The 13,973-nt window shown below is 41.6% G+C and overlaps 1 protein-coding gene across 1 annotated transcript in view; it reads left to right on the forward strand.

Annotated features, from left to right (window-relative positions):
- LOC131946009 (LIM domain transcription factor LMO4.1-like) overlaps positions 1–9,349 on the forward strand; it is a 56,450-nt gene extending 47,101 nt beyond the window's left edge. The window contains exon 5 of the mRNA XM_059306640.1: positions 7,193–9,349. Within this exon, the coding sequence (XP_059162623.1) occupies positions 7,193–7,201 (9 nt within the window). The 3' untranslated portion in view covers positions 7,202–9,349. The remainder of the gene's footprint in view (positions 1–7,192) is intronic.
- Positions 9,350–13,973: the final 4,624 nt, after the last annotated feature.

Consider the following 13,973-nt stretch of genomic DNA (forward strand, 5'->3'; position numbering starts at 1 on the left):
ACCTCCCTCAAGGTTCTCTACCTCCCTCAGGGTCCTCTACCTCCCTCAAGGTCCTCTACCTCCCTCAAGGTCCTCTACCTCCCTCAGGGTCCTCTACCTCCCTCAAGGTTCTCTACCTCCCTCAAGGTTCTCTACCTCCCTCAAGGTTCTCTACCTCCCTCAAGGTTCTCTACCTCCCTCAAGGTTCTCTACCTCCCTCAAGGTTCTCTACCTCCCTCAGGGTCCTCTACCTCCCTCAAGGTCCTCTACCTCCCTCTACCTCGTGGTCCTCCCTTCTCCACCTCCCATTAGCTTCATAGCACCCCTCCCTTCCCTCTGCCTTAAGGTCCTCCCTCCTCTACACCATAGTCCTCCCTTTCTCTGCCTCCCTTCTGCCTCATGCCCTCCTTCTGCCCTCGGGTATGTTTTATAAATCACGTGATACTTACTTTAATGAAGGAAATCACAACGCTATTGGACCATTAACTAGTCGTCGTTTTATCTCCATACATTGAATCAGCTTTAAGGTTCATGATCTAAACACACATAAAAACTCATCGATATTCAATCGACAATGGGATAAAGTAAAACTCATCTAGCAATCCTTATGACTAGACTTTATAGCCTGTCTAATCTATTATTAACTCGACCCTTATTATACGTCACTGGGCATTTTACCCAGAGCTCAGTGTGACGTCACACTGGCCAGGCTGGCCGCTGGGGTGTCAGTCATCTTAATTGTTGGTTAATATTTCAACACGTAAATGGCTCTCTACGCGGAGCGCGCAAAAAGCCGGGAGTCGGGAAACGTAGGATTGAACGTGATTACCGCCGTGACATTCTGTGCAGCAGTACGTTTGACCTTTGTATCAAAGGTCATTGAGTTTTTTAAAAACTGGAATTAATCTTCTATCGCCGTATGAGAATCACAAATCACAATTAGATTTTTAAGTTAATTATTTAGATGTTTTTGGTAATGAGAAAACCTGCAATCTTTTCATTAAAGATAATCTTTTATCGGTGGATTATTAGGGTAGAAGTACCCGACACTTGAAAGTGGATCTCGGCCCATCAAATACCCAACATGTTTTAGCCTGGTTCAGTCATGGTTGAGATCACACATTTCACTCTCTATAAACTACATAAAAAATTACTCACCTCGCTACAGAACACGTCACCCCCTTACATAACGCGTCACCCCGTTACACAACACGTCACCTCACTACACAACACGTCACCTCGCTACATCTGTCATACATCTGTTATCTCGCTACAAACTATTCCATAAACCCAATATCTCTCTACAAACTGTTTCATAAATTCGTCATCTCGCAACAAAATTCGTCATCTCGCGTCTTACATTATTATCACCAACCCGCTAAAAGATTAGTTTAATTAATTTTTTTCCTCCCCCAATCAGATTTCATTTCCTGTGCTGGCGATCGAGTTAGTCAATTATTCATTTTTTCATCACGTAGACCAATGCCATTATAGCCAGTCTTTCCTTCAATTTGATTCCATTTCTTTTTTAAAAAGAAAGATTAATTAATTTTAGCCATTGAAGTCCTGTTCGTTGTTTGTGGTATTTTTAAAATCTTTATTTTCGTTTCTTTTTAATCGAATGTAATTTCAACTTTTAAAACATTTAGTGCAAAAAAAAAATCTATAACCTACAACACACGAGTTTAAAAACCTTTGCTGTGTGATTATATTAAATTATAAATTGCGTCTCTGGTTGGAGTAATTAATTAAGTAAAAAAGTTATTAATTCTGTTTGTTAATCTATTTTAATTGTGTAAAATAGAGACTTGATGATTTGAGCCCTCGACTGTCGGTCGGTTTTTTCCCTGTTGGTGAAACGTGTTTTAACTCTAGCAACGAGTAGTTTGGCTGTGTTCAGTAGACGAGCCCTAACCCACTAGCGGCTTAAGGTTAGTGTCAACCGATAGACATATCACGTGACCTAAACCCAAAAATATAGCCTCACTCATTGGTTGGAAGGTAGCGCGCACGTCTACTAACCCGAAAGTTTGAATGTTCGGATCCAGGGCTCGTGTCCGTAGAGTTCCAGAGTCTACCCAGCTGTGAAGGGTACCCGGCATAAGTTGGGGAGAGTAAAGGCGACGGGGCAGAGTGCTGACGAAAATTCCGTTATATGCTGACGTCACGAAACTGTCAACTCTACTTCGTCTGCCCCATTGACTGTCAGGTTTGAACGTGTATATATATATATATATATATATATATATATATATATATATATATATATATATATATATATATATATACTCGAACACTTTATTTATGTTGTAAAATCCCAATTCAGTTTTATTCTAACAAGTTAGAAGCTACATATTAATCACAATCCTCGCCACACACACAGAGAAACACACACACACACCCACCTTCACACCGGCACACACACCGACACACACAACCACACACACCGACACACTTATATATGTAGAAGTGACTCCCCTATCTGCACCTCCTCAATTAAACTTGGACCTCCCCTTTCACTCCCCGCACCCCTCCTTAACGAACCCCACCCCCGGGCCCCTGTACACACGCAAACAAGACATAATGAGTTTCCTTTTAATTGGGAACTATAATTGAGTTTGTGGAATGAGAAAGAGCGATGATAAATATTGAATCAGCCGGTCGGCCGGCGTTGTTTGACTCTAATTTAGCCGGCAACGATGAAGGCTTGTGGGAGACTCTATAGAATGGAGCCGGGCCGGGGTAGAAGAAAGGGGGACAATTTTATGAAAATACGGAGGGGAAAAAACAAGGAAATGGGGGGAAAATATACCATTTAAATTCTGGGGTCTATGCGGGTGGGGGCGGGGCTTGGCATCGAGAGTGTCTGGACGAGAGATTTCAAGATTTGGTGATACAATCCTGGTGATACAGTCGTGGTGATACAATCATGGTGATACAATCCTGGTGATACAGTCACTTGTGTGCGATACCAAAGCGAGGTTTTAGAAGAGGATTGAACTGAAGGAAAGCGAAAGATTTTTTCAAAGATTCAGGAATTTAAAAACTCTCACGGGCAATCTTTTCAAATGAAAAGATAATATTTAAAAATATTTTTAGAGTTTATCGATCGAGATGAACTGATCGTTCTCTTAAAAAAAAATTGATCCCTATTTTAGAATATCTAGTTAGTAGTATATTTAAATATTTGTATGAATTTACATTACAATTTACTAAATCTAAAGATCTGTCTGTCTGTCTGTCTGTCTGTCTGTCTGTCTGTCTGTCTGTCTGTCTGTCTGTCTTGTCTGTCTTGTCTGTCTGTCTGTCTTGTCTGTCTGTCTGTCTGTGCATGTGTGGAACTTTAGTTGATGAAGAGTTGTTCAAGGTAACAGACGCTTCTTATTATAACTCGAGGCGTTGTGTTAATTATTAATTATCAATTAGCTAACGTTTGTTAATTTTGTAAAACTTAATTAAATTCCTGGACATTTTTCCCAAGAAAAAGTTAGAAATAGCCAATTAATTTTAGAATCTTTAATTAAGGTGAAGAGTTCAGATCCCGCGAGTTGAAGGATAAATCGTGTTACCTTGTTGACAGTTCTAGCTGGCAAGGGCTGTTACGTAAGGACATAGCTGTATTAGGTCATGGCTGTTTTAGGGCATTGGTGTATTAGGGCATTGTATTCGGGCATGGCTGTGTTAGGGCATTGGTGTTTGAGGACAGAGCTGTTTTGTTACAAATACTTATTACGATCTTTACACTTAAGACGTACTGTAACTTTGACTTTTTATTAACTTATCCATTTTTATTAGGTATCCTTACTAAAAATTTTCATTTAATTGGCATTGGGTACGACAATTTTTTTAAATGTGTTGTTCCACTTATATTTTGATGTGGTGAGCTATACAATTTCATAAAGGCAGGTATTGATCTAATAGGGACTCCGCCTTTGTAGAACTTTGGAACAACTTTGTCACGCCCCCGGCCTTTGGGCACTCCCTGACGCCCGGCTGCACCATTGCACCCCGCCCTACGCCCTGTCTCTGGTGCTGGTCATCACATACACACATACATACACACACATACATACACACATACATACACACACATACATACACACACATACACACACATACATACACACACACTCCTTGACGCCCGGCTGCACAAATGCACCCCGCCCTACGCCCTGTCTCTGGTGGTCATCACATACACACACACACACCCACTGACACCCAGCTGCACCACTGCACTCCGCCCCCCCCCCCCCCTCCCTTCCACCCCGGTGGTAGGTGACGTTCAGTCAAACGGCACCAAATGAAAAGACCGCACACAAGCAGCACCTAATACAAACACGGGAATTAATGAACGCGCACACAGAAGAAAATGATGGGGGGGGGGGGGGGGCATACCAAGTAACCATAAATATATTGAAAACTTGATCAATGCGTTGTCGGCACATCCGTCGTGGGAAAATCCGTTTTTTCGGTCATTCCCGTTTGCACGACTATTGGATGTGGATGCAGCTCCCTTGTTGTACGGTTTCCCCCTGTTATAAAACGGTGTCTGATAAACGGGATTTCCCGTTTAAGCAATAGTTTTTTTTTTTTTCCCATTAAGGGGAGGCCAGTGGGTTGATATTAAGGATCGTCTGTCCATCTATCACTCGACCAACGGTTAATTCCCTTGATTATGATCTTTGCCAGCGCGGCCCAGAAATGGCCGAACTAAGACAAACTAACACCCCATTCCTTTATTACATCAACTGGGCCTCATTCGTCATACGCCGAGTAAATGACAACATGGCTGCCCTACGTCCGATACTATCAAATTAAACCATACGATGCGCATTTTTTACCCCGTCGTTTTATGTGTACATCTTATTTAGACGGGGGTCACTTGATTGTATTAAGGTGGTGGTGTTTTGATTGTGTTGGGGTGGGGGGTGATCTTGTTGGGGTGTGGGGTTTGTCGGGTGGTGTTAGCACGTGAGGGGGGTGGGTGGTGTTAGTGTGAGGACTGCACATAATCAATAGATTACAAGAACCAGTGGCGGCATTTAATTAGTGGACCGCTGAGTGGTCGGCTTAATTAGTGACCAGCCCAGCGAGTAATGAGTTTAATTAGTGACTTGTCTGTGACACAATAGCTAACGTCAGACCAAGCAGCGTCGGATACGTGGTAGATAAGTATCTAGGGGTGGTGTGGGGGGTCTAAATAGGGTCCATACAATAGGCCCAGGTAACTTAAGCGCTCTAGCCAGTTAGGAACAGTCAAGTGTCCGTCCAACCCCCCCCCCCCCCCCACCTAACCTCGGCAGGTTTCGGACCCGTGACGCTCTTGTCCGACCCTCAGCCAATGGCAGCCCTCGCCTTGCTCACGTGACTCGGGTCCCGACCAGCGCTCGTGTGTCGTCGCATAACATTTAATTGCAATTAGTCCACGATCATCATCCCTTCCTGTATTTACTAATGACGGAGCTCTCGAAAACTAGAAGTAATTACAGCACAGTTGGGTTAGACGTACCCAATTAGCTCTCACGTTAGCTCAATCATATCACCATAGAAACCCGAACCCTAAACCCTAACCTTAAACACAACCCCTAAAGCCAACCACACTGGAGTGAATACACGCATTAAAATTGTGTAGTGTATAAAAATTGATCCACGTTTCAAATCATTTGTACCATTAGCCGGCTATAATAACCGGCTATAATTAACCTGTAATTAGTTGACGGTCCGACGGGTTTCAAGTGTCACTCGGGTGTCGTGTTTACCGGGCCGGCCGTGGCACTCACGTCATCCATTTCTTCAATCGTTATTAACGCCCCTGCGCAACCAATCAGGTCACGCAACTCGTTAGTTTGATCTTGGTAGCAGGGGGAGACGACCCAATCGAAAATAAATCTAATATTGATGGGTGGTTTTTTTCTCTCCCTTTATTGCAATTTTAAGAGGATAAAAAGAAGATATTTAATTCTTGAAATTGCTTTTGATCAATTTTTTTTTATTAAACCTTCGTTTTGAAATCAAACTAAAATTTAATTGCATATTTAACGATCGGTGCTATCTGTACCAATACACAGGCCGCTCTGTCAGATACTTTATCTGGCTACTTTGTCAATCGATTGCATTTTATGGTGGCTTCAATAGATGACCTTCTGACCTCTCACCTTGATTGTATGAAAACCTGACCTTGGATGAATGTTAGTTGGTGTCTTTTTGCGCAAAGTATGACATCTGACCCACGAAAGCTAATAAAAATGTGTTGTCAAATAGCAAATTTATTCGTGTTTCACTTCTGTGGTACTACATTACTGTACTTTTATGGGCCAAGTATTACACGATAGTCAAGTCCTCTATCATGCACTACACATCAAAGTACTACACATCAATTGACTAACCGGTTGTAACCTCATCATCCAGTATAAACCATTTGTAAATTGAACTATTTAACACATTCTGGCGTTTTGAATCCATTTTAGCTATAGATTTAGCAATTAAAACCAGTAATCAGTTTAACCACTTTTAACCAGTTTTAACCGCGTGTAACCAATTTAAAACCACGTGTAACCAGTTTAACCACATGTAACCAGTTTAACCACGTATAACCAGTTTAACCACGTATAACCAGTTTAACCACGTATAACCAGTTTAACCACGTATAACCAGTTTAACCACGTATAACCAGTTTAACCACGTGTAACCAGTTTAACCACGTGTAACCAGTTGTAACCACGTGTAACCAGTTGTAACCACGTGTAACCAGTTGTAACCACGTGTAACCAGTTGTAACCACGCGTAACCAGTTGTAACCACGTGTAACCAGTTTAACCCCTTGTAACCAGTTTAACCACTTGTAACCAGTTTAACCACGAGTAACCAGTTTTAACCGCGTGTAACCAATTTAAAACCACGTGTAACCAGTTTAAACCACGTGTAACCAGTTTAAACCACGTTTAGCCAGTTTAAATCACATGTAACCAGTTTAACCCCATGTAACCACTTTAAACCACCAGTGTAACCCACGTGTAACCAGTTTAAAACCACATGTAACCAGTTTTAACCCCATGTAACCAGTTTAAACCACATGTACCCAGTTTAAAACCCCATGTAACCAGTTTAACCACGTGTAACCAGTTTAAAACCCCATGTAACCAGTTGTAACCACGTGTAACCAGTTGTAACCATGTGTAACCACGTATAACCAGTTGTATCCTCTACCCCACAGGTCTGCTGACTAGGCCCAGAAAAGAAGGAGAAGAAGACGAGGAAGAGGAAAACGAAAGATAAGAACCCGGATGGTGAGATATAAATAGAACTGTACATGACATTCATCGGGATGTGGTGACATCGGGATGTTGTGACATCGGGATGTTGTGCACATCTTTGATCCACTTGACGGCTTTGGTTTGAAAGACATTGATGACTCAAGTTTTGTTAACATTTGTTAACATCGTACAGATGAAACAGATCACGTGACTGGCTCGTGTTAACAGTTGGATGTGTGTTGACTTTTTTAAAGGAATACATAATGTTAACATTTGATTGTGTAAGGATCATGAAACATTGGTGTCAACATTTGATTGTGTTTTATAGTTGGACCGCTGAGGACAATCAAGCTGACTTAATCTTTCTAATGTCGTCATCATAGCCTACGTCACAATAACCTTCGTCACAGTTTACGTCACAACATGGGCCTAGTTATATGACGTCATATATAAGGAAGATCTCTCCGCCAGATGACCTTTTGATCGTTTGATGACCTTTTGATCGTTTGATGACCTTTTGATCGTTTGATGACCTTGATCTTCTTGTGACCTTCTCTTCGTGGTGTATCACTTTCGTTAACATTTCAAGATGGCCGTGTTAACATTTCATGATAGTTTTGTTAACATTTCATCGGCCTGGACCATCAAATTTTGTTCACAAAAAATCTTTTGTCGTTTAGGCCAACACAATATGGCCAATGGGCTTTAAAGATGGCCATCGCTTACTAAAATGGCCAACATGGGAGTCAGCTAAATCAGAGAGTGGTCCACAGACAGTAGTAGGAATCCACATCCAATACACTGGAATTGACGGATAAAATAATTGGCTAACATTTTCTGCAAAGTTTGTTAACTTTTAAGTATTCATCTACATTCGTCATGTCAGTTAACTTAGGTTCGACGCTTGTTAACCTTACAGTTAACATTTGTTCCGCTGTCGTTAACTTTAAACATTTGTATTGTGTGTACGTTCAACTTTTCACTGTACATAAAAATTTGGCCAACTATTTGTTCATGCATATTTTTCTGGCCGTCAAGTATGTAACGTTTTCGCCAATATGTATGTGACGTTTCTATGTGCACAACTTCGTACTTGATTTAATCATGTCGGCATCGGATGTGGCGTGCACGGCACTTTTCCGTTAGAAGGTACCAGTCAGCCATTACATCCCCATCATGTGACTGATATCGCTAAACTTAATCTGACACCATTAACGTTAAACTAACTAAAGCCGTAATCCTAATCCAACAATACCAACACTTCAGTACATAATCCGATAATACTGAATTGGCGACTGGTACCTTTAAACGGAAAAATACCCTCGTCACATTTGTATAGCGTCAAATGTATTTGTATAGTACTTATGTATCCACTATTACATATGATTATACTTGTTAAATCTTTGCTTACTTATAGGGAGTACCCCCCCCCCCCCCCCACTTTATCCACACACCCCAACCCTATCCACCCTACCCTCTTTAATCCAGTCTCACCATGGTAGCGCCCCCTGCCGGTGCGACAGCGTGACTCACCCAACTCCCCCCTCCCCTCCCCGTCGTTGTGACGTCGTGTCGAGTACAGCCTCACTTTCCGCAAGTGGACTAAAGCACTCGCAGCGGCACATGCAATTAGATCACTTTGGTTTTCCGCGCTCATCTTGGGTAGTTTTCTTCAACTTCTGTACGCCGTAGCCAATCAGAAGCGTCGACACAAACCTTCAAGCAATCTCTTAGTGTGTCATCCCTTCAAATTGAATGCCGATATTTATAGATTATTTTTTCTTTTACAATTTTTTTCCTAACAATTACATGACGTTAATAAAGGACAAGTTGATAAAGGAAAATAATTAAAATAAAATAAAAACCTCGGTATTCATTACTTTGAATAATTTAAACAAACCGAGCAATGGGAGGCCACTGATGCATCATTTAAAGGGAAGCAATTAACTTTTTTTTTTTACCTGATTGGATGCACCTGTTTTTTTTTATCAGCAGACTCACCTGACGGTAGGTAGGGTTGTGTAAAAATGACGTTCTGTCTCTCTTTAGCTTGTGTCACAAGTTTACGATTTGTTTCAATGTCATTCTAATAAAAGAAAGAAGAAAAAAACTACATGCTGTGCGTTATTTTTTTACTTACATCATATCATTAAGGATAAGCTAGTCTTTAAGAAAGGTGATGAGTCTGACTCGGAGGTCTCCCAACTTTTTAAATACTATGCTAAGAGTTTTATCACAACTTAGCCATCTTACTACTCTGTATTATGGTAAATCTTACGATTCCTTGTCTGTACCTCTCAACGTGTCAATGAATTGTCTGTGGTTGAGCCCATGTAACCTCATGAAGTTCTTCATCTTCACATTTTCCGTAGACAAAAAGATCTCCGTGGGCCGGATGAGAGGACCTCTCGGGCCGCATCCGGCCCGGGGGCCGTAGTTTGGAGACCCCTGTGTTAGACAATTGTGTTAATAGAATTAAAAGTACTGGAAGTGTTATTTTGTGTAAGTTTTTATTTTCACCCCACCCCCCACCACCAACCCTAACCCAGCAAAATTAATTTAACGTCATGTGAACACAATTCTTTCAAAGAACTATGGAATCTTGTGTGGAGGCAACGTGGTTGAACGTCAGAAGCCAGGACTGTTGAACCAGAAGAACCTGGTTTAAACCACCGTGATTGTCCTCTCGTTACATCAAGGTGTCACTGAGCCTACTCAGTTTTTTTTATGTACTTGGCGTTAATTGGGAAAATTTAAGGTGGTTGAATTAATACGGGCTCACCCGGGGTTACACTGTCATGTCCACAAACAGACTTTGCTACTATCCAGTGTACCATCTTATCCATCATCTCATACACCATCTTATCCATCATCTCATCCACTATCTTATCCATCATCCCAACTATCCACTCCCCTTTAGACCTGAGGATGTATTTAAGCCAGTATGGACGAGATGTCCTAATTAACATAACTCCATAATTAGAGATCCATTTGTCAGCCGAGCCCGCTTAATCTAACTGCACGTGAATAATTGACTTCACGTGCACCAATGACGGTTGATATCTTCTCTCATGTCACCGTGACCTGTGGGCAGATACGTCTGACCCCCCCCCCCCCCAGCCCATCTACCCCCACCCCCAGCATGTTTAATGCACCAGCAATTTGAGTCTACGGCCGGGCAATCAATAAACGCAATTAAGGTTTTAATGCATTAACGTAAGCGAAACTTGTCCCAGTCCATGAGAGACGCTTTAATTAACGGCGGCGGCACTAGCAGCCATTGGCTGAATTCTCAAGGCGGCGGCACTAACAGCCATTGGCTGAATTCTCGACAGGAAATGACGCACGTTTGTTGGGTGGCGTTGTGGTACATCGCATGGGGGGGGGGGGGGGGGTGAAGGTGGGGGTGTGATGAAGACGTTTGTTTACTAACAAATGGTTACGTTGTATTCAAATTCAAAAGGTTACAAACTGTTGGTATTCTGGGGATCAATAGGGGTCTGTTTGTACATGTTTGTATACTGTTGGGTGGGGTCGTGTGTGCTAACTGCTCTAGGGTATAATGTCAATACCTGCTAATTATGTACGCTTTTATATAGACTACGTCTTAGCTGTATATATATATATATATATATATATATATATATATATATATATATATATATATATATATATATATACCATATGAAAGAACCAAACATCAGCAATCAGTAAAGAAAAAAAAACTGGAGTATACGATAGATCTGAATCTATCTAATGGAGCTGATACTGGTCTGAGTAGGTTGTTAGTTGGTCGGTTACATTTTCGTTCTTCCTATCCTGTTCTTTTAATACATGGACCAGCTGTTACTGACCAAGGTTAAGGCTACCTCATGTGGTGGGAGGAGCTTAGTATGTGTGGTGGGAGGGGCTCTTGTATTTTGGTGGGAGGGACTTTGTGTGGTGGGAGGAGCTGCAGACCAATTGTAGTGAGGGTTTTGGTCCTGTGGTGTGAGAGACTCTGGTCCTGTAATGGGAGGGGCTTAGTATGTTTGGTGGGAGGGACCTTATGTGGTAGGAGGGGCTCTATTCTTGAGGTGGGAGTGGCTTTGTGTGGTGGGAGGAGCTGTGGACCAATTGTAGTGAGGGTTTTGGTCCTGTGGTATGAGAGACTTTGGTCTTTTAGTGGGAGGGGCTTAGTATGTTTGGTGGGAGGAGCCCTGGCCTTGTCTGTAGTGGGGTGATCACGCCCATAAAGTGAAAAGCTCTTGGTTCTACTCACCGCTGGTTCCCATGTGTGACCTTGACCTTCCCCAACAGCAGCTGTTCAAGATGGCAGCCGTGTTACATCACGATGATCACATGGTCCATCTTTTAAAATATTGTTTTACAGGAAATTATTTTTTATAGGTTTTCCAGGTCTTTGATGATCAGCTGAAATTTTTTGATACTAGGAAGGGAGATAACTTGTTCTGTAGTGATACTAGGAAGGGAGATAACATGTTCTGTAGTGATACTAGGAAGGGAGATAACATGTTCTGTAGTGATGAAAGGGAGATAACATATTCTGTATGTTCTGTAGTGATACTAGGAAGGGAGATAACATGTTCTGTAGTGATACTAGGAAGGGAGATAACATGTTCTGTAGTGATACTAAGAAGGGAAATAACATGTTCTGTAGTGATACTAGGGAGATAACATGTTCTGTAGTGATACTAGGGAGATAACATGTTCTGTAGTGATGGAAGGGAGATAACATGTTCTGTAGTGATACTAGGAAGGGAAATAACATGTTCTGTAGTGATACTAGGGAGATAACATGTTCTGTAGTGATACTAGGGAGATAACATGTTCTGTAGGGATACTAGGAAGGGAGATAACATGTTCTGTAGTGATACTAGGAAGGGAGATAACATGTTCTGTAGTGATACTAGGAAGGGAGATAACATGTTCTGTAGTGATACTAGGAAGGGAGATAACATGTTCTGTAGTGATACTAGGAAGGGAGATAACATGTTCTGTAGTGATACTAGGCAAGGAGATAGCATGTTCTGTAGTGATACTAGGAAGGGAGATAACATGTTCTGTAGTGATGAAAGGGAGATAACATGTTCTGTAGTGATACTAGGAAGGGAGATAACATGTTCTGTAGTGATACTAGGAAGGGAGATAACATGTTCTGTAGTGATACTAGGGAGATAACATGTTCTGTAGTGATACTAGGAAGGGAGATAACATGTTCTGTAGTGATACTAGGAAGGGAGATAACATGTTCTGTAGTGATACTAGGGAGATAACATGTTCTGTAGTGATACTAGGGAGATAACATGTTCTGTAGTGATACTAGGGAGATAACATGTTCTGTAGTGATACTAGGGAGATAACATGTTCTGTAGTGATACTAGGGAGATAACATGTTCTGTAGTGATACTAGGGAGATAACATGTTCTGTAGTGATACTAGGAAGGGCGATAACATGGTCTGTAGTGATACTAGGGAGATAACATGTTCTGTAGTGATACTAGGAAGGGAGATAACATGTTCTGTAGTGATACTAGGAAGGGAGATAACATGTTCTGTAGTGATACTAGGAAGGGAGATAACATGGTCTGTAGTGATACTAGGAAGGGAGATAACATGTTCTGATGTTCTGTAGTGATACTAGGAAGGGAGATAACATGTTCTGTAGTGATACTAGGAAGGGAGATAACATGTTCTGTAGTGATACTAGATAACATGTTCTGTAGTGATACTAGGAAGGGAGATAACATGTTCTGTAGTGATACTAGGAAGGGAAATAACATGTTCTGTAGTGATACTAGGGAGATAACATGTTCTGTAGTGATACTAGGAAGGGAGATAACATGGTCTGTAGTGATACTAGGAAGGGAGATAACATGTTCTGATGTTCTGTAGTGATACTAGGAAGGGAGATAACATGTTCTGTAGTGATACTAGGAAGGGAGATACATGTTCTGTAGTGATACTAGGAAGGGAGATAACATGGTCTGTAGTGATACTAGGAAGGGAGATAACATGTTCTGTAGCCACACTAGGAAGGGAGATGGGCTACAATGGTAGCAATGTTGATAGCATTATGGGTAGTGATGCTAATCAGTACAATGAGTCCTTTCTGATGGTGGAGGGGGGGGGGGGGGGATACCACAATTTAAGAAACCGAGATATCATAGGAGTGCGGTGTGAAGAGTGTAGGTGCACACTGAGTAGTGTGGGCACTTCCAGGGTGATACCATAAAGGGTGGAAAAATATGCATCACGTGATCTCTGAGTCATGTGACATTGTGGATGTGTAAACTACCATCTAATGTCATCAATAATTCAACGGCTGCTGTATCGGGGTAACACAAACACACAGACACACACACATTGTCGTACACACTAATACGCTTACGTGCATGCACTAGCACACATACACACATCAATACACTTTTACACTTGCATACACTCACACACACACACGATGTTTGCAATAGACCTCTAAAGCTACAATAGACCAAGAAAAACGAAATTAAATTAAATTAATGTAATTTTCTTAACGACCAACAAAAGAGTTTCTACATAAAAGCATGCTATTAGAAAATCAAGGAGTGACCATGGTTGTGTTTTTGTCCAAGGGGTTATGTCGCGATGGGGTTTATGCCCAGGGGGTTTATGTCTGAGAGGGGGGGGGGGGATTGTCCAAGGTGTTTTTGACCGGACACCAATCGACCCTAATGATACAATAGACCTCTAATGCTACAA

Source organism: Physella acuta, unplaced genomic scaffold (assembly GCF_028476545.2).
Source record: "Physella acuta isolate Inbredline_101_S28 unplaced genomic scaffold, ASM2847654v3 ptg000543l, whole genome shotgun sequence".
In the NCBI taxonomy this organism is placed as follows: domain Eukaryota; kingdom Metazoa; phylum Mollusca; class Gastropoda; family Physidae; genus Physella; species Physella acuta.